Source organism: Empidonax traillii, unplaced genomic scaffold (genome assembly GCF_003031625.1).
Source record: "Empidonax traillii isolate 1590-97213 ecotype Southwest subspecies unplaced genomic scaffold, ASM303162v1 scaffold690:size337178, whole genome shotgun sequence".
In the NCBI taxonomy this organism is placed as follows: Eukaryota; Metazoa; Chordata; class Aves; order Passeriformes; family Tyrannidae; genus Empidonax; species Empidonax traillii.
The window spans coordinates 313,664-335,627 of NW_020955883.1; the positions used below are offsets into that span (position 1 = coordinate 313,664).

Genomic DNA, 21,964 nt, shown 5'->3' on the forward strand with positions numbered 1-21,964 from the left:
CTACATTCAACTAAAAAAATGCATTCATTGATAAACTGGGTCCCTCAGAGTTCCTGACATCCTAAGCAAGTATCAAATCCAAAAGCAGGTAGGCAGAAATTATCCTCAGGTACTGCAAAGAGGCAAGTGAAAGTGTTGGATTCAGAGCACCCACCCCACTGAGAAAACTGCTGCCAAAAATCCACACAGGGTGTGTTTTATCATACGAATTAATTATAAATATTTAATTAATGTAAAGAAACAGGCTTAAGGATCATTGGAAATACTCATCTTCTGCTTTTCTTATGGCTCATTTGTGTTTTAGGAGAACATTACTTACTACTGTAAAATTCTTCATGATGTATTGTTGAAAGTGTTGACAAACACCATACTTTGCAAGATCTCCATGGAGAAAGTGAACTTCAAAGGAGTAGTTAAGGAAGGAAAGATGAGCTTGGCTTACATTAAATGTTCCACATTGCTTTTTTTACTACATGTAGAACACCCCTAGATTTTCCCTCTTAACAATACATGCTGTTGATATTGATCGGGGAATGGTTTGGACTGAAAAATTTGACAGATTGGATTGCACAGTTGGAATAATCTTCTGAGACTCTGTCATGAAGAAAAAAGACATAGGCATTTAAACCTTTTCTGACGGTCTGTAACTTTTCAATGGAATAGCATGAGAAAAAGAAAGCCCTTCTTTTGAGAGAGAGGAGGCTTCCTCCTTTTGAACATAAAGTTTTAGGCAAAGCAGAGCAGGGATTTAAGCATCTCAAAAACTGATTACAGAAATACTCAGATGCAAGAATGACAGAATACATTAAGCTAACTGTAGTTACCTTTAATAATTTGATCAGAAATAAAGTTCACGATGCTCCTCTCTGACTACTTGAAAAAGAAATTAAAAAGCTTTTGTGCAATATATTTTCTATTATACATGGCACAAAGGTACAAGAAGCAAAATAAAAAGAAAATGTAATAGAGCTACTCAGAAGATAGTTACAGCAAAAGTGGAGTGTAAATACTCCTTGTATCCACTTGCACAAAGTTAGATTAACTGAAACAGGCTTCAGCAGGGCTGTGGAGACACTGGCTTCTAGCAGAGGGGACTTGGCAGGTAACTCCTGAAGAGAGTTCAGGCATTTCTGCACTTAACATATCGCCATGGCCAAATAAATTTAAATATATATCCATTCTACCATTTATGTATTTAGTATAGAGTATGTGTACACACAGAAATATATACATACATGGACTATCAGAGCACTATAATCATGGGAACAATGAGTTTGATTTATGATCCATTGACAGTAAATTATTTGCTACAAAATTAATTGGTTCCAAACAATAGTTAACATTCAGTTTATTTACACACATATGTAGTATGACATTTTTTGTTATGAACAGAAAAGTTAGATCATTCTATGTACAGATGACAGACAGAAAGACGAGCCCTCCTTAAACACACCTGAGAATTTACTTTATTTCATTTACAATCCCACATATAGAGTTGTGTATTCAAGTGAGGGTAGGTGAAATTTCAAGACACACCCCCCCCCATTTTATATAAATAAATGCATGGAATTTATATATTTACATTACATACAGCATATAAATTATTTTATAATTAATCTAAAACTTGGTACTATGGTACACTGACAGCCAGTTGTGCTGAATCTTGGACTTAGTTTTCATCAGTAACATCAAGACTAACCATGGGAGGTCTCTGGTTGACCAAACAGCTTAGAATGACTTTGGAATATCACGGCTCAGTTCTGAAGCAAGGCTTTTAGAGTGTTACACTAAACTGAAGACTGTGCTGGCAACAACCTACTATGTGCAAATGAAAGAGGCATGTTTTGTCTTCTTGATGTGCCATAAAACATCCATCAACTGAAAAAAATAATGTTTCTGGAGAATTTCAGGAAACTTTTCAATGTCAGTAAATAGTAATTTATAGATACCTTCCATTTTTAAGCATGCAAATTACTACTAATACTACTGCCCGTGTAAAGAGAAACTCAGAAACGTGGACTGTATGTACATGAAACCAACCCACTAAATGTAAATAAGGCTCCTGACCTTTAGTCACATCATCTCCCTCCATAAAGAGCTCAACTTGCCAGCTAAGCAAAGGTGACTTTTCAGAGAAAATACAGAAATTGCAGATATTGCTGAAGACACTGTGCTCATTTCCCAACTTCATCTGAAACTCTCCTTTGTGATTGAGTGGATTAGATGTTACAGGTTCCCCACATTGTTTAGTGACACCCAGCAGCTTACAGGATCAAGCTCTTCAAAAGAAATGATGTAGCCCCATCTCTGGAAAGTGGTTTCTTTTCTGTGCTTATGCTGTTTTTGTCTTTTTTCAGAAAGCATCTTCACCCTCTGCAATCTCAATGATTGCATGAAGCAACTCTTCAAAAGTTGGGCGTCCCTCTGGTTTCTAAAAATAAAAAGCACGTACAGCTGTGATCAGAAATCAATAAAGTTCTCTTGATTTGATAAAATATTGGTCATGATATCATTCTGTGGCAATGAATTTACCATTTAATTAGATATGAAATGCAAAAATATTTCCTTGTCTGGATTTTGGATCTGTCACTTAATCTCAGTAAGCAACACCTTTTCTTTATGCTTTGAAAAAGCATAAATAGGTCTTGCTGGACTACTCTTCATATAATTTATTATTTTGCATAGTTCCACACCTTTTTATTTTTCATCCCCATCCCCGCCTTTCCCCAATGAACAGCTCCAATCTTTCTTTATGCAAGTTTTTTATGCTCCTAAGAATTTGGAGTGTCATTCTATGATGCCTCATTTACATAAATTTTATTTTTTGACCTCCAAAATGAGACTGTGTCACAGACTTACACAAAGGTATCTTTCATTTACTCTGTTTTCCAAACAGTTCCTCAGTGTGTTTTATCATCCTGTTTGTTTTGTTTATTTAAATATTGAATCACCGTCCCTGGAAGTATTTAAAAGACATGTAGATGTAGGACATGGTTTAATGGTGGACTTGGCAGTGCTGGGTCAGCAGTTGGACTTGGTGCTCTTAAATGTCTTTTTCAAGCTAAATGGTTCTGTGATTCTAGGATTGTGACAATACACTGAGATCATCTCTTCGCCGACTGCAGGAGCAGCTAAAAGACAACACCGGATAGCAGTATGATAAAAGCAGAAGAATAAAATACTAAAGCAAAAATATTGTGGTTATGAGCCAGGGAAAACTAAGATTAGTGCATGTGAAAAGAAAGACAAGATCAAGCTGGAAAGCGGATTGGGGCACGATTGTTTTTTGTGACCAAAAGCAGTCACATGCACATGTGGTACATGTGCTGAGAAACAGACATCTGGCCTGGCTTGATAGCTTGGACTACAATATTTTTGCTTTAGTATTATTCTTCTTCTTTCATCATCCAGCTGACTGGTGTTGTCTGTCTAGCTGCTCCTGCAGTCAGTAAAGAGATTATCTCAGTGTATTGCCACAATCCTAGAAGCTGACCTTCCTGACACAGTTAATGTCACATCTCCTCTGGGTGCCTGAATAGCCTGCACTTCTCCTCCATTTAGTTACATTTAGATTTGTATCACCTGATGATTTTTAAAGCCTCAGTATTCATTTCAGTCTACAAACCATCAATAAATTTATTAAAAGAAGACTGAGGTACCTACAGTTAGTCATATTTCATAAGAAAGATAGACAGAATCTTGCCATTACTTATGCTCCGTTGGTGATTTGCAAAGATCCTTTCTCTCCCACATGACTGCTTAGATTTTAATGTTAATAACCCTTTCTGAGATGAACAAATTTTTAACCAAGTTGTTGATGTTCATATAAGTCCTATAAATACATTCAAAGTGCATTAACAATAACAATAATAATAATAAAAGCATTAGCATTAGAATATCATTGTTTTCCTGGTAATTTATTATTCCATTTCAAGGAGGTTACCACCTACAAACAAAATGTAATGCTCTGCAGTTTCCTTGCTCCTTTGAATAGTTTTTTGGAACCACAGACATGTCTGTCATTCCATGACTCTCCAGGGCACTGTTGCTTTCAATGTATTTTTTTCTGCATAAACCAACTGGTTTTAAGTTTTAGATCTCCACCAGTTGGTTTGGTAAGTAATTGCTCCCTATTCAAGCAACTTCTTCTCCAAGACAAGTGTCAGAGAATATGTCATCTTGATTATTTGAAAAGGGTCCACAGGGTCCACAGTTTTTCCACAGCAGACCCTGTGGCAAGGACTAACCGGAAATAAATCACAGAATAGGTGAGGTTGGAAGGGACTCCAGTGGGGTCAAATGATCCAACCTCCTGCTCAAGTAGGGCCATCCTAGGGCACATTGCACAGGATTGCGTCCAGATGGCTCTTGAATATCTCCAGTGAGGGAGACTCCACAACCTCTCTGGGCAATCTGTTCCAGTGCATAGTCACCCATGCAGTAAAGTTGTTCTTCCTCATATTCAGGTGGAAGTTCCTGTGCATCAGTTTCTGCTCATTGCCTCTTGTGCTTTTGCTTGGAACCACTGACCAGAGCCTGACTCCATCCTCTTGGTATCCTCCTTTCAGATACTTATAGATATTGATGAGGTCCCCTCTGCTGTCTCTTCTCAAGACTGAACAGTCCCAGCTCCCTCAGCCTTTCCTTTTAAGCGAGATGCATCAGTCTCTTAATCATCTTTGTCATCCTCCACTGGACCTGCTCCAGGAGCTCCATGTCTCTCTTGTCCTGAGGAGCCCACAACAGGACACAGCACTCCAAATGTGGCCTCAACAGGGCTGAGTAGAGGGGTAGGATCATCTCCCTCAACCTGCTGGCAATACCCTTCAGAACGTACCTCAGGATCCCGCTGGCCTTGTTGGCCACCAGGGCCACTGCTGGCTCATGGACAGCTTGTTGTCCACCAGGACAGCCAGGCTCTTCCCTGCAGAGCTGCTCTCCAGCAGTTCAGCCCCCAGGCTGTACTGGTGCATTCTTCCTCAGCTGCAGGACCCTGCACTTGCCTTTGTTGAATTATGTAGCTCTTTATACTCTTGGTTTCCTCGATTACTCTCTCAAAAGTAGAGACAGCCCATTAAATGCACCTATCTTCTTAGAGGTTTTCTGTTTTAATACTACAAAAGCTAATTTAGAAACTAATTTAGTTTCTTAAGTATTAAATTTGAGTTAGCTGCCCCTTTGATTTCTGTGAAAATTGTACATTCAGTATCTTTCTGGGTTAGGAAAATTAATAGTAGAGTATATTTTTATCTTTCCTTATAAACCTTGGAATTTGTATTTACATTCAACTGCAAGTTAATATTTATTTCCTATAGAATTCATAATCAAGTAATGAAGTATTCCTTAAAAAATATTTTCAGTCATTCTAACATGGTTCTGTAATGACTAATAAACTGAGGCAATACAAAATCAGATTCTTCACCTCTTGGCCTTTCTGACTTTACTTTTTTTTTGGTAGCAGTATTTGTATGCAGATACAGTTGCGATCAGCATAGATTTAGCAATTATTTAATTTTGTTACTAAATGCCTTTGCATACTTAATCTGACAGTTCATTTATTTCATAAAAATGTCTTCAGTGTTTTTTTCTTATCACAGCTCTAGTTCATCTGCAAACCAGGAGAATATCTTTGTCTTTTGAATAAACACATGAATAGTTCAGAGAGCTGGATACACTCAGAATGCTGCTTTAGAGAAGATTACTACTGTTTCTAGATTGACCTTTAGTTCAATTCAAAGACAAAAAAATTAAAAGCACATACCTCTTGCCAGCACATCATCATCATTTCATACACTGGCTTACAGGCTAGTTTGGGCCGATACAAACGATGTCCTTGGCTAACCATTGTTACCACTTCATAGTTGGAGCTTTTTTCAAAGGGCATTTTTCCTTCTGTGAATACTTCCCACATTAAAACACCTGGAAAAAAATTTAAAGAAAATAAGAAAACAACATCTTAAACATATGTGTTTATTTTTAGCCCTGGACTTAGGATTTCTGATAGATAAAAAGTTTGAGATCCGTATTCTAGAAACTGTTTGCATTTATCATCACTGAAAATGCCTTATTCTAGTAGCATGGTTTTTAATAAATAACAGTACTAAAGGTGTCTGTGGAACTTTATCTGATCATAAAACCATGGCAAATGGTTTCTCTCAGCTTCTTCTCAGTTGTCTGATTCCTTCCCAATAACCAGAGTTTAACGGCTATTGACAAAATGTAAAACTAGTGCGTTCTCTCCGTGATGAAACGTTTCTTACCGAAGGACCAGACATCAGACTTGCTGCTGAATCGGCTGTAATTAAAAACTTCTGGGGGGCACCATTTGACAGGAAATTTAGCTCCCGAAGAACTTGTGTACTGGTCATCAAGGACATACCTAAAAAGAAAAACAAACGCAGACAATATATCCTTCGGTCAGCCTTCAAATCTGCAAAAAACCCTGAGATGAGCTCAACTGCTTGGAGCATGGTGCTAATAACACCAAGGTGACGGGTTCAATGCCCCTACAGGCCATTTACTTCAGAGCTGTTGATCCCTGTCTGAATCCTGTCCAACTCAGAGTATTCTGTGACTCTTTAGTTTTGGATTGGAATATTAGAAGCTCACATTGCCACCTAATGGCCATGACCGTTAGTATCACAAGATAAAAATAGCTTCCCTGGGGAAGTACTGAGGCTTCAGTCAAGACACAGTTCATTTTTCACATTACCTCAGAATCCTTTCCTGTGATTTATTAGCCACAGAAGACAGGTCTAGGCTGCCTGCAATTTACACATCTGTATTATGAGAGAAAATGAGGCAAAATTTCTTGTTCTGTTTTTTGCCAGCCAGTGTGAGTCCAGATGTCAGGGGACTTGCAAGCTCAGCAGCACAGATGTAATAGAAGGGTTAACTTTGTTCATAAAATCTTATGTAGGAAGTCAGAAAACTTTTTTGTTGTAATTAGACAGGATAAGTTTCACAGACAGCTTGCTAATCAAGCAAATGTCAATAAACAACTGATAAGAGCTGCACCCTTTACGACCACTTGAGCCACCGACCTCAAGCAAATTTACATCCCAAAAGCCAGTGCGAGACAGCACTTAACATGTACTTCACAGCCATGGACATGTATAATATATATATATCTGACTTCATTTCACTGTGTGTCTCGGCAGGCACTTGCCTCCAGGCCACCCAGTGCTGTCTTTGCTTTGTCATCGCTTGCTTCATAAATTTATCAATGTTTAATTGGAATCGAGTTGTCTAAATTCTCATACTAACCTATTACAACAGAGAGGTGGCAAAAGCCAAGATCATGGTCAAACCAGGGTGCTTTAACACCTTTCTTGGAAGAGCTGCTCCCCACCACTGCCTCACCCACACATCACCCACACTGGTGCTAACAAGGGCAGGAAATTAGCCTCCCCTCCAGATCTCAACAGCTCCCAGCCCTTCAGCTAGCAAGATGCAACTCTGAACCATCTACCCCAAGAGGATCTGAAACTCACTGAACAGCCTCTTACTAACATTTATTTACCAAAATACAGATTAACCATTATCTCTGCTGTCTGAGAAAACCTCTAACATGCCTTTTTTAAAATGAGTAAAGAAATCAGCACATGACAACCTAACAAACAAGCTTTAAAGATATTGTGAAAAAGAAAAAAAAACCACCAAAGGCTATTCCCTAGAGAGGTCAAAAAAATCATTTTTGCAAATAATTTTGCTCAGCCTATGTTGCCTTTGGGCTACATACAAGGGTTAGATGAATTTTTCCAAATCCCCACAAATAAGTTGGCACACTCAAACATACCTTGTCATTCCAAAATCTGACACTTTGACCACTCCTGATTCACTCACTAAGCAGTTCCTGGCAGCCTGCAAAGGGAATGGTTAGAGTTGGATGTAAACTTACAGTCTTCTGCAGACAAATTACAACAATCTTTGTCCTCATTGCAAATTCACCCATTTACCAAGTTCAGTGGTGTATTTTCATTATAAAAGTACATGAGCATCTCCTCTTGATAGTACTATTTTGACAACTAGACCGTTTTGTAAAAAATCACCAGAAAAAAATCGTTACCTCAAGGGATTCATGAGTGGTGAAAATGGCACCGATACAGAACAGAGGTTATTATATTAGCACAAATAGCTACTAAGTCTTTATAAAAATTTCAGACAGATTTTATTCCATTTTCTTGGGAGAGAAAAATGTCTCATCATTTTCTGTACAGAGCAGTTTTAGAGACTTGCTTAGACCCTAAAGAGCCAACTTCAGTCACTTAGAATTTTCTGGAGGAACAAAAGCAGTTGTTTACAAACAGGCTGTTTCAAAAAGGAATAGTTACGTTCAAAAATAAAAATTTCAAAGAGGAGTATATTGCTAATGGGATGTTACCAGATCTCTGTGGATAAAGCTGTTTCTCTCCAGGTACTCCATTCCCTCACATACATCTTGGCACATAGTGAGCAGGATGTCTTTACTCAAAACTCCTCGCTTTTGTCTCAGGTAATTGAGAAGGCAGCCATGCTCCATGAACTCAGTCACGATGTAAATGGGCCTCTGTTGTGTGCACACACCATACAGCTGAACTAATTTAGGATGTGTCAACTTCCTGAAAAGATTGAGATCATGTCATTATTACTTCCTCTACACAGTGCTAGCTCTCTACCCCACAAAACTGCGAAAATACCACCTACCCCAAGTGTTTTATTTATAATCAGAGGCATCAGAGGCCTAGAACTGGAAATAAAAGTGCTAAGCACACAACTCACATCATTACTTTAGCTTCTTCAATGAAATCCTCTTCATACATTGCCCCTTCCCGTATTGCCTTGATGGCCACTTTATACTGTGCCCTCCATTTCCCAAGGCGCACTACTCCAAACAGACCACTCCCCAGTTCTCTCATGAATGTCAGTTCCGAGGGATTAATTTCCCATTTTTCTATTAAAAAAAAAAAAAAAAAAGGAAGATTTAAGGAACTGGTAGGTGATAAGGAAAAGGAAACTGGATTAGTAGCAAATTAAGGATTTTAGGGAGAACACATGTTAGAATCAACTTGAAAACCAAACACTCCTATATCTCACAAAATAAACAAACATTTAGGTAGACACTTTAAGCAACTCCTGATCAACACAGAAGTCAAAATTCAAACGTTCTTGAGGCCAGCAATTACATACTGATATTTTCAGTCAATCTCAACAAGCTGCCACCATAGAAAATTGTGCCAATGTGTAGAAGCTGCTCACATCTGATGTGGCACATTTAAAAAAAGCTTATGGCAAACGTGCATTTTAAAAAAGTAACCACTCCACAAAGATCAAATGTCCAAGATGGAGTCAGAAGTCTGGAGGCTAATGAAGGAACCAAAGGCACAGCTCTTTAATCAGACAGAGCTCAAGGTATCCACAAAAGCATGGAGGAAAATACCAAATTCCCCTGGAGCACCAGTGACACGTTTTGCCTCTACTCACTGAGATGCCCTTGGCCAGCTATGGTACCTTTGCATACTGATACTCCATGCAAGGGTCTCAAAGATACACCTGGACCAGCGTAAGTCAGTATAGCCAATCACAGTACAGAATCAGACCTTTTCGAAATGTTTAGAAGATATTTTAGCATCTTAACGTAAAATCATAGAAAATCTTAACATAAAATCATTAGAAAATATATATGTAGATGAACAGAACACGCAATCACCATAGCTGAATCCTGCTGTTGTTGGTGCTGTCATCTTCTTTGGGGTCACTGGGTAACGCAGCCTGGTAACAAGACCTGAGGTTCGATGATAAGACACAGTTTACTTCTGAAATAGTGCCAGGCAGCAACTCAGCCACTTGTTCACTGCAGACTCCAACAGTGATTAACAGTCAGCTTATTGTTATATACAGCTTTGACCATATTTTCTGTTATTGCATTGTCTTGATTCTAAGTGGCTGTGAGAGTTACACAGGAGCCCTCACTACATCTAACTTGTTACATCTTCTTTACTGGTGAGAGATGGATATGGATATATGCATACATATTTGTGCTTTACAGTTATGCTGGCACTAAAAAAAGGTTGACAACACCTTTCATAAAGCAAATCAGAAAGATTATCTAAAATGCACAATGTTACTTAATCATTTCTCTTTCAGACATATAAATCCCAGTTTCACATAGGGATTTTATATGCCTCATGTTAAATTAGCTGAATATTCTCCTAAATATATTTTCATAACTTGACGTGACAAAAGGAATGAAGCAATTAAAAATATGTAGAAAAATAATTTATAATAAAAGAAAAGTGGGCTTGTGTTTTTGTGATATATTTTTCAGAAAGGAATTTTCCAGAATATCATCAAGAAATGCTGCATCATCAGAGTCTGATGTAAAGATCTGGCAATTATAGTTCATGAGGAAAATTTATGCACAGACTGGACTTGAAAAAAAAATACTGTATCAGTAGATGCGCCTTGAACTCGATTCCTAAACTCTTCCATTATACAGTGGGCAGCCATCAGCTACAGATCTGAAATTAAATAGGGATTTCTTGTACAACACGTTACTGTTCTCCCCATCTGTTTGCTATACAGGAAGGTTAGATCATTTTAGGTGGCAGTGGCCAGCAGGTAAAAATCTAGTGCCTGGAGAGTATTCTGGAGAATATCATCCCTGTCCATCTGCTGTGGGTTACAGGGAGCTGACAGAGGCACTATATGGGGCTAATTCCTGACTTGACACAGTATTCTTCTGTTACTCTGGGGACAGTAACATATCCATACATTTTACATATATATACCATTACATAAAACCTTCCAAATGATTGTCTGCGTTGAAACAATGTGAAAATGCAGCATTTCATGACTTCCCTGGAAAAGAAGGACCTATAAAATCCTAAAAATTTTCATTAAAACCCTAAAATGCCTCACTCTCCCTTTCAAATGAACCCTAAGTGACAGAAAAATCCAGTTCATCTACCTGCTGCATTATGTTGATGATACTCAATTATGTCTGGAATGGAGTTAAAGAGATGTTTTTCTGCCAGGTAGTACTGCTTTGGTGAAGTTACTGTTTCTTTAATATGATAGTGTCTTACTGCTGATGAACCTTCCCTGGAAAAATAATAATAATGATATAAATTAGTAATAATACATTGTCATTTGTTGTGATTTTTTTTAAGAGGAGCACATTGACTAGGAAAAGGAAACTGAAAGGGCCCACGCAGGTGCCCAGTGTCACACACTTTGAGAACAGCTTGAATGTCAAACATCCCAAGCACTGGTGACTCGCCTTCATCTCGGTGCTCAAACCAAGTTGAAGATTTACCCAGAACAGGTTAATTTTTAGCCCGGCAAGCTTCCCAGTCCAGCTCACACACCTGGCACAAACACAGGCTAGAAGGAGGCAAAAGACCAAATGGGGTGGGAGAGAAAAACTTCCTTCTCTGGGTAGAGGTTTAGGTCTCCACTGATTTAAACCAAATGTGGCCTAACCACGGAGTCGAGAATTTCATTTAAATCACTCATCTCTTCTATCACATAAGCCCTTGTTTCCTTATGGAGTTCTTTCCTGGGCTTTCCCTCAGCCAATGGATTTGGATACAGATACAAATCTTTGGGCAAGACAAGGTGTGCAGAGCAGAACAGAAACTCACCCTCCAAATTTTGTATAAAGGGAAACTGTATACAGGCCAGGCTGACTGGAGTCTCTCACCACAAAACCACCTTCTTTATCCTGAAACACATGCACATCAACGGTTTTATAAAACTGCTTTTAAGCTACATGACTCTTTTACTTGTTCTAGGATACGAACTTGCCAAAATGAGCCTCTGCTTTAACAAAATAAGCTATTTGAAGCAAAATACACAGCTGATACTGCAAGGCTGCTGTGCTCACCTCATTTCTGAGGAGCTGTTCTGCCTTGCTTCTGTTCAGGTTTCGGCTGTACCACCTGCAACACAATATCAGTAAACAAAACTTCTCCAGGGTGCATGATTTACATAAAAAGGTTTTAGCAAACTATTACAAAGTTGCAGATTCAGTAATTTTATGATTAACGAAAATCAAGAATTCAACCTTTGATAATGTGCAAAAATCAGTGTCTATTACACTGTGCAGTTATCCCATAAAAATGCCCTGAATAAAATCTAGAGAGATCCCACAGAAGCCAATAAAACTCAGGTAACTGTTACATGTTTTCAGAAAAAAAAAAACCAGTTTTTGAAATTCACAGGCTGATGGTAGTAGTTGCTGTGACAGCAGTCTGAGGGCAGGTTGGCAGCCCTGAGGAAGCAGCTGCCTGCACACCAGCCAAGCCACCTGTGGAGCTGGCTGCTGGACTGCTATGTCATTCAATAACTCCATAGCTGTGGGCATCCAGGGAGAACCCACCTAGCAAAGAGAAGGCTGAAATTAAGAATTAAGTGTCACAGTTACACAGCCCTGAGCTCTGTGCTGGATGGGCAGGTTGAAGAAGCCACAGAAGCACCAACATGTCAGCCAGTGGCAGAGAATATTAAAAAAAGGAAAACAAGGCAGCTCGCAAATGGTGTGGCGCAACCGTTTTGAGCTATGCTGTCACTGGCAACCGAGCAGGGAAGTGGCACAGCAGCCTTTAATCAGATTCTGCCTGTTCTGGAGATAGTGGTTTCTTGCAGTTGGTAGATGACCTGGAGTAATGCTCCCTGGATTGCGCGGTGACTCAGAATTACGGCCCCAAGCTGGTAAAAGCACAAAGTGGCTGGACCAGATAAGGCAGCCCAGTTCCTTCCTTCCCCTTCTGCTTGCCCTGAAGCCTAGCCCAGAGCAGAGCAGAGGTCTTATCAAGAGCCTCTAAGATGAGAGAAAAACAAAGAATTCCCTCTAGTGAAGCTGAGGGCAAAATCCCAAACAAAATTTCACCTTCTGTCAAAACACAGCAGTAGAAGCCATATGTAGCTGAGATGGGAGTTTTGGAGCTACTAATGTAGTTTTCTAAAATGGTTTTAATTATTATTTTCTTACAGCTCAATTTTATGTAAGAGTTATTAAATATGTCCTAAGTTCTCAGGCACAACAGTTTATGCTGTACTGATATTTGAATATCAAGAATAACAGGCTCGGATACTTTGGTGTTAAATTTTATCCTGATGTTCTTAAGTAAGTGTTCCATGATTAAACATCAATGGGAAAAAGCATTTTTTTAAAAGCTAGGCATCTATAGCTGTTAAGTATATGCACACACTGAGACTTAAAATGCACTGAATTATACATTTTCTTGAAAATCTGAGCTGCCTTCCAAAATCTGCTGTGTTGACTTTGAATGATTTCCATTGTTTTCTGCTCTACTATCTTACTGCCACAGACTTTGGATAGAGATGTCACTTTAATATTAAAACAACATTCAGCACACTTACAGTGAGTGAATTTCCTTTAAACTTTTCCTTTGTCTATCAGAGAATTAGGAGGGCTTTCTTTGCTTAACAGTGAGAGCCTAAGTACTACATGCCTGAAGGCCATCTCACTGACTTGATCCTACATTAAAAATCACAACATAATCAATGAGGAGAATTTCAAAAAAATATATGCCTATTTCAATTGTTTGTTTAACCTCTAAGTTCTATCATCTGTAAACAATGTTAAAAATACATGGTCATTCTTGCAGCATGGGTTTGATTTTATGACATTCCAAAATTAATACAAATATTAACTTACTCATATTGATCAAGGTTGTTGGACTTCTTCTCTGTTACATAGTTACTTGGAATATATCCTTGTTTTCTAAAAAAAAATATAGTACATAAACTGAGTGAAAAAAATGTAAAATTGCATGCCTAGAAGACAGCATTTCATTCTGCTACACCAGTGGTCTCTCAATATTTTTTATATATTACTGACCCACCCACTCTACTACTGATTATGCAGGAACTAATTTTCCATAGCAGCATTTCCACATTAACTTTCAGCACCCCTAGAGAAGTGACATGGGCAGCAGAAGTATCCAACAAAACCAGCAGAAAGGGTGAGGGAGAATAACCCTCTGCTGCTCTGTCACTTCTGCACTCAGAAGCCCAAGTCAGTCACAGAAAATATGTTTTGGAGCCTGCCACAGGCTGATAACTCACAATTACCTGTAACACATGGCAACAGGAATCTGATACATATTGAAGCATGAAAACTTTCATCTTTAAAACCACAGGGAAAATTTTTAATTCAGGGAATGTAAAGTTGTAGTCATTACAATTGCTACTCTCTCTCAACTCATTCAAAAATTGTCTCTAATGATACAGCTGTTAAACAAAATGATGATGGTTATTCAAGTCTGGAAGTCAGAGCCTGCTGAGCAGAGTGTTAACTGTATTGTTTCCTCAGGGAAGCAGGAGTACTGTACCAGTCTAGCAAGGTCTTACAGGATGGCTGGTGCCTTAATTGGGAAACCATAAAGTCAGATTGAAAACATAATTGGAAAAGCTTCCAGTTCTGCAACTGTCTTTGCACGCAGGCCCCAAAACCTATTGAGTACTGCACTTTTTAAAATTGGTTTCTGTGTGGGAATATACGGATGAGATTTCAGGGCTGGGGTCCAAAGTGAAGTTTTTTGTTGACACATAGTCAACATAAACTACTACAACATGGAAATAGCTTTATGAACTTTATAAAAAAAAATAAGGAACTCATGTTTACCCATATTTGTCTCTCGCCCTCCACCAATGAATGTCGTTCTTCTCAATCACTGTATATTCTTCACCTTTCTCTAATCTTAAATCATGATGTTCCGTAGGCTCAAAGTCATACATTGCTACCACTATCTCCTCCTCTTCAATGCCATTTTCTTCAACTGGAGGAACAGGTGGTGGAGGCCTTCGCTGCAAACAACACAATATTATTATCATCCCACTCTGCTCCATTTTTCCACCCCACCCACTTTTACCATCACACCAGTGCATCCTGGAGGCAAAAGCTGGGATATCCTGAATTGTCCCAGGAGAGAGCTGTGGCAGCCGAAGGAGGCCGCTGGGGTGCATGGCAGCAAATCATGTGGGTGGGTGGCACCCATGGGGCTGGTTCGTGCTGCAGCTCCACAGACGCCAGTAAAGGGCAAAGCTGGCTGGTATTTGCTTTTTGGCCACATCTTCCACCAGCAGAACAGATACAGCTAATAGATACAGCTAAATTTCAATGGGATTTTTTTAACCCTGTGACAGAGCACGATGCTCATTGGTGTGTACGGAAATCGACCTTTGCTCCAGGATATGGAAAGAATCTCAAGAAATTTAAGCGCTGTTTCAAAAAGCAGCAATTATCTATTCAATATTTTAAAGATTCTACCTACCACACTTTTTTCTGGCATTGGAGAGGACAATCTCATCACATCTAGAAACAAAGCACAGAAGAGGATTTATGTCTATCCATTTAGCTATAAATTTAAAAATTAAAGAAAATGTTTAAATTTCAGATAAGGTTTTAAAACCTCAACAAGCCTCCACAAGGGCTTAGAAAAGTAAAGACAACTCCAATTAAGCAACAGGAAAAATGATTAAATATTCTTGCAAAAACATCCTAAATCAGTCAGCAGGTTACATTCGCCACAGATTCAGCAACATCTATGCCACACCAAAGCATGCCACAGAGAGCCCTGAACTGCTCTTCCAAAAAAATAATAAGCCCCCTGAGCCCTGCTTTGCTAAATAAGACATAACAATTGTATTTATTTTTTTATGACATTTCTCGGATGCAAAAGTATTTTCCTCCTGCACTGCTTTTTCACCAGATACAAGGTGTTGAGCTGTGTATCATGCTTTACATTTTGCTGAATAAGAACAGCCACAAGCCACTGTTTATTCTTTAGTCTTTTAATGCAAGTAAATCCACAGGTCCCTACCACGACCATTTAAGGCACTGACATAAGTAATCTTTGGTGCCACTGATTTAACTTGGAGATAAGCAATGGCTCAAGGATGAAATAATTACTATATCCTTTGTAGGGCAATATTGCAGTGCTACAGCAGTGCATGCAGGAGCATACACTGTTGAATAACCAGAACCTGCAATTTGGATGCTGGAAGATGCACATGCCTACAGAAGCCACAGCTCATCCCAGTTAATACTGGGACGTTTGTAAACCTCTGAGAAAACTCAGTCCTGTGTCTGTAAAAACATTAAACCTTCTTGTATCATTTTTAGCCTTGTGTGGTAACACTAAACACAGGTATTATTCTTTCACATGGGTAAGTAGAGGTTTTAATAAATAACTGAAAAGCCAACAAGATTTCTGGCTGAATCTTTTCCACCATCAGGTTTTATCCTCAGTCTGAGGTAAACACTTGGTCAAATAAGTTATAAATGGGAGAAACAAATCGAGTGAGATCCAGCAATGTCAATGATTCCTTTCAACTTCCTCTAAACTTTTTTTTTTTTTTAAGGACATTTTGCTGGTTTGATTTTTTTTTACAAAATACTTGGAAATGAAACAAACATTTTCACTTACTTTACGCACAGTTATCAATGATTGAATCTGCTCTATAAATTTGCCTAATATCCAGGTCATTCAGGTGTGATGGCAGTATCATATAAAAAAGCAGAACAATATGATAGAACAACTTCATATGAAGACATATTTACTTACTGTTTTCAAAAAGATTGTATTTTTCGCAGCCAGGAGCTAATTTTTCTGTCTGTCTGCAGCACTGATAAATTCCCTCTGTCCAGAATTTAGGATGATATTTTACCATTATATTGCTGTTGTTCTTTATTTCTACAAGAAGAAAAAGAGCATACATTGAAAGACACCCAAAAAAAAAGTTTGCAAGAATTTGTATTTTTAATACATATTACAATATCTTTGCCCTTACTTTTGCTGAAGTATTTTCTTACTAGCTTATATGGAGGCGATACAACAATCATAGAGGATGTTTTTAGGGTTTTTCTGGAGGGAAAAATAGCTGACATTTATCTCTAGTCCATGGCACAATTCCTGAGTTTGGTCTGAAAGGCTCCTTATCCCCATGCTATGGGCTTGCTGAGTTTCAGAGGTCACTCCTTGCCCTGTGATCCCCAGCCCAGAAATCATTTCTCATTATTTTACAGACCATCTGTAATTAATGTGAGCATCTGACGGTGAAAGAGCATTAAGAGGCTCATGAAAACAAAGCCTTACTCCCTATGATAGAAATTATCAGATCACATCATTTTACATCAGCTTAAGGCCCACAGTCTTGTCTAGCTACATCCAAACAAAACTTTTGAGTGATGCCATTAACTAGCTTGGACAAACTTTTTGGTGATTTACTCATTGTGCAAAAGCAGAGAGTCAAATTCTGATTGCAGCTGGACTTCACAAAATCAAACTAGACCAGTCTGGGTCTTTTTTGCAGTCTGGGACATAAGCAATGGCTCAATTTCTTTTCCTACTACGGAATTTTCCTTAAACCAAGGATGACATGCAGTCACTTGCCTACTCCCCCAGCCCAGCAGAGTGGGGAGAGAATAAAAAGAACAATAGATAAAAACTTGTGGCTTGAGATAAAGACAGTTTAATAATCAAAAGAAAGAAAAAACCCAAAAGGCAATCACTCACCATCTCCCACAAGCAGACCAACGCCCAGCCAGTCTCTGAGCAGTGGCCAATATGGAAGCAAAAAACCCAACCCCTGTCTTCCTCCACCCCAGCTTTTGTTGCTGAGCACAACTTCATATGGCCATGAATATCCCTTTGGTCAGCCCAGGTCTGCTGTCCTGGCTGTGTCACCTCCCAGCCTCTTGCCCACCCGCAGCCTACTCACTGTGGAGACAGAGGAGCAAAAAGGCTGTGCAAGCACTGCTCAGCAGCAACTACAACATGGATATGTTTTCAACCCTGTTTTGGCCACAAATCCAAAACACAGCACCAAGTTAACTCCAACACATCCAGACAGCTAAACCAAAGGCATCTGCCTATGTCAGATGTTCAGTATAAGAAATTCCCATTACCTTCTTTCAGGTTCCTCACCCACTGATCCCGGCTTTGTGCACTCGGTGCAAAAATATAAAGCGTATTAGCATCATATACAACCTGGAGGGAGCAAAGAAATAATCAAAATACATTTACTTTGTAGTATTAACTCATTTCTGCCTCAGAAAACAGAGGAGACAGAACAAGACTAATGACTGTTGCAATTGGCAAGATTCGTGTATTGAGGCACAAAACGCAGAAACCGGGAAAAGTTATTAAGATTTATTATTCATATATGATGCTTCCAAGAGAATAAGGAAGGATTTTGCAATGGTATCTATCTCGACAGCATTCCATAAAATGCTTCACGCTTTGCTTTGTTCGTTCTTCACCATGTGTTTTCTAAAAACAGCTCAATTCAATCATTATAGCTATTTAATAATCAGACATCTTTTGTTCCAGCCATTTCATAACTCCCTGCAATTCTGCACTGCTCTGGGGTGATTCTTCCCTTTTTTTTTATTTCACTGCTTGTATTGCTCTGCAAGAAAGGGATCAGAGTCCCCTCTCCAGCAGTGGAATGCATCCTCACTCCGACAATAAGGAGGCACAGCATCCAACCCACCCCAGTTTTCTTTTCCCCCTCTAAGCAATTTGTTTTCCATGTTTATTTCCATTCAATTCACAATTGATTTTCTTATTCCTATATAATTTAATGGCAATTAAAGTTAATTTAATGTGGAAGACTGAAGACAGGGAAAATGGGTTGCCAGCTTACTTGTTCTGGAGGATGACCAGAACAAGGCACTTCCCAGTCAAAACTCAAGCAGAGAGGGTGGGGAAAAGAAAAAGACCAAGTGTATGAGGTACAGCTCCCAAGGGGAGGGGACTGCAGGGGGAGCAGAGCTTGCTGTGGATGGGTTTTAACCACTGATCCTGAACTACCTCCCATTAGCACCAAGGAGCCAGAGAATAGGCTCAGTATTTCCAAGTGACAGCAATTTTAAGGGAAGTTACATCCAAATGACTTGGCACTGTTGAAAAGAGTACTGTAATTTCTATATTTTATATAAAAGAAACATACCTGAAATGGATATTTATTTTGACAGGGAATAATACCATCACTTTTTACAACTTCTACACATTTAATCCTTGAAATATCCACGGATCCTTTTCTGTACTTTTTCTATAAGAGACAAGCAAAAAATATTAGTAAAAAATAACCAATTTACCTAATTTCTTTTTCAGCAGAGACTTCTTTCTTTTCCATTTATAAAATTTACATTGTTTTAACTGCAGAAGTCATTCAAAAAATATGTCTACAGAGGATATAAATATCTACACTTGTGAAAGCGCACTGAGTACAGTAAAATTGCTTAGTGAAAAATACCACTTCTTCATATAGAAAGTTTCCAATCAGTTGTAATCATAGGTTTCATCTACTCTTCTTTACAAAAAATAACTTGACTACAGGAGAAGGAAGGGCTTCCCTCTGACAGATTTTAAATTATGATTAAAACCAGTGAAGGAAATAGGTGCCAATGCATCATCTCATCTGGTCACTGTTGCTGAAGTACTACCACCATTTGGTGGCTACCACTGTGTTTCACCAAGTTACCAGAGAAACTGGGATGCTGTACAGACAACACAAGTTCCTGATGAGGCAGGAAGCAGAAGATAGACATGTAACCCATCCCTGGGCCAAGCTGGGGTCTGTATTGAAAGAACTTCTTCGACCAAGGCTAGCAGAAGCCCAGAGAAGCAAGATCGAAAGCAAAGAAATCTGAGAAGGTTTAGGTCACCCAAACTCATAATTATGAACATTTTAAAGAAGGCAATGCTGTTCAGCAGGTGCTGCCCAATGCATAGAAATACACTGTAATTCAACACTCTGGAGAGACGGCCCCTTGGAAGAACAGCTCATAATGGGAGGTGGTGTGTACTGGGCTTTAGTCTACATTGAAGTCTCTAAGGAGACTGTACAGTGCCACCTCTCACTTTCAGGAGAACCAAATCTTTACTAGGAGAGGAAGTTTCTTCTGGAATATGAACAAAAAAAAAAAAAAATTAGTAGCTCATGGCTGGTCCTGAATTAATGCACATCAAAGGCTTGCGCAGTACATCCAAAAACATCCAGTCCAGAATCCGGCTTATGAAAGACTGACACTCTTGACACAATGTGGAAATAATTAGTAATTACTGAATTATTTGAGACATGCCAAACTTTATTCAGCTGCCCTCTTCTCTCCCAAGGTTGGAAAATTCAGACCAATAGTAGAAGTCTGGTACAATCATAAGCAGTCTGGTACAATAAAATGCAGTCTTGTAAACAGAGACAAAGAGCAACTACAAATATAGCTGTCATAATTCCATCATCCTAGAAACATGATAGTTACTACCCATAGAGGCTTGATCAGCATTTAAAATGCATTTTGCACTCTGTTTCTTATGTAGGTTGCTGCAGAGAAAAGCGTGCATGAATAATTCATGCATGTCATGGTCAGCATCAGGAAGAATGACAGGAGCTAAGTTCAGATAAAGCTGTAGCTGTTATTTAACACCAGGAAAACCAACACATACAGAGGCACTGGGTTTTCTTTTTATGATGGGGGTTTAATGAACCATAAAAAAAAAAAGTAAAATCATAAACATTACCATGAGGTGTACTACAAAGATATATCATGTAATGCTGAAAATTGGTTTTCACCACGTACGCAACACTGGATTTTTTTCATTTTAAGTCTTCTGTTTATTTTATGTGGGTCCCTTCCAACTCAGGATATTATATGATTCTGTGGTATCCCCTTACTTTAACACTGACTCCCTAAAGTAAAACACACATCCCTGCAAAAGCCAAAATCTGAGTTGCTGAAGTCGACAACACTTGGTAGAGCAAGCAGTACTGCTCCCTCAGTGACAAGGTTACTGTGTGGCAGGCTTGGCAGTTTAGGGCTGCCAGATTAGCCAAGACTGAACAGGAGGATCCAAACAGAATGAGCTCTTTCATGAAGCCCAAAATTCAGTGCTCCACATAATTGTGCTGAAGACATCTCTCCATATCTCTTTATTTTAAAACAACATACAAAGAAGAAATGCTTACCACTCCTGTAACTTATCTACCCTGCTTTCTGTGTCCAGTGGGGGGCTCAGACTGCTTAGATCCCACCCGCTGGTTAACTGAGGTTTCAGGACAAAAAGACAATACACATTGAGATTCTCTTAATCCAGAATCACAGAAATTCCTTAGAGGAACACACTTTATTACTCCAGGGCTGAGATTTTCATGCCAAATCTGGCATTCAGCAAGTGCTCACTCAAACAGAGGATACAACTGCCAGGAGGATGAAGGATAAGAATCCAACTAGATAATCATCTGACATTTGTGGGGAAAAAATAAAGGAAACCCTATGATTTAAAACACATCATTCTTGTAATTGTATTTCCTAAATCATCCCTTTCTACACTTTTATGATTTAAGGCGGCTCAGTTTGCTTCACCACAGGATGTTGAATTAAGCCATCTCAAAGTTGACTCACAACACAATGCAGCAAATTATGCCTAACATCAGAGAAGATTATTCTTTTTTTGCATATTTTATAGATTTAAAAAAAAAGCTTACACATGTGAAATTGAATACAAATCTACTGCTCCAGACATGTTTCAGATTACATCAGAAGCAACAGTTATTAATGGCCACAAGCCTTCAAATTTCCAACTGTGAAGCTCTGTTTTAGCTCAGCATTACTCACTAATAAACTATGAGGCACAGAAGCAGGAAAGGATGACTCAAAAGTGCTAAAGAGACCACTGCAATTCCTCTCTCCTCCCTACTTAAGTGTTTTCCCTTTATAATAGGACACCTTGCATACCGTCACTGTGTTGCATTTATTCTACAAGCCAAATGCCTTTGCTCTAGACCCAGGCAAGCAGCAGACAAGAAATGCAGAATCAAGGGAGAGCTCAAGCCCTGGACCAGTTGGGAAGCAGAGGTGCAGGCATGAACCAGCCCTGAGTAATCCACCCACAACCTCTCTTTCCAACAAGTGACCTCTGCTACAGAGGCAGAACTAGTACAATGGCTAATC

General features: G+C 39.0%; 1 protein-coding gene across 2 annotated transcripts; it reads right to left on the minus strand.

Moving 5' to 3' along the window:
• Positions 1 to 1,331: 1,331 nt before the first annotated feature.
• Positions 1,332 to 19,086, minus strand: TEC (tec protein tyrosine kinase). 2 transcript variants are annotated; one of them, XM_027899830.1, is made up of 16 exons: positions 18,964 to 19,086; positions 17,918 to 17,999; positions 16,575 to 16,703; positions 15,282 to 15,322; positions 14,633 to 14,814; positions 13,664 to 13,729; positions 11,867 to 11,921; positions 11,625 to 11,704; positions 10,949 to 11,082; positions 9,689 to 9,763; positions 8,761 to 8,932; positions 8,384 to 8,600; positions 7,799 to 7,863; positions 6,261 to 6,379; positions 5,762 to 5,919; positions 1,332 to 2,431 (listed from the first exon to the last, which is right to left on the minus strand). In XM_027899830.1, exons 3-16 carry the CDS (start codon positions 16,678 to 16,680, stop codon positions 2,354 to 2,356), a joined length of 1,548 nt encoding a protein of 515 aa, XP_027755631.1. In that variant the 5' UTR covers positions 16,681 to 16,703; positions 17,918 to 17,999; positions 18,964 to 19,086; the 3' UTR covers positions 1,332 to 2,353. The 2 variants fall into 2 exon arrangements, with proteins under 2 accessions (XP_027755631.1, XP_027755632.1); XM_027899831.1 differs by lacking the exons at positions 17,918 to 17,999; positions 18,964 to 19,086 and adding an exon at positions 17,110 to 17,260.
• Between the last annotated feature and the right edge of the window lie 2,878 nt (positions 19,087 to 21,964).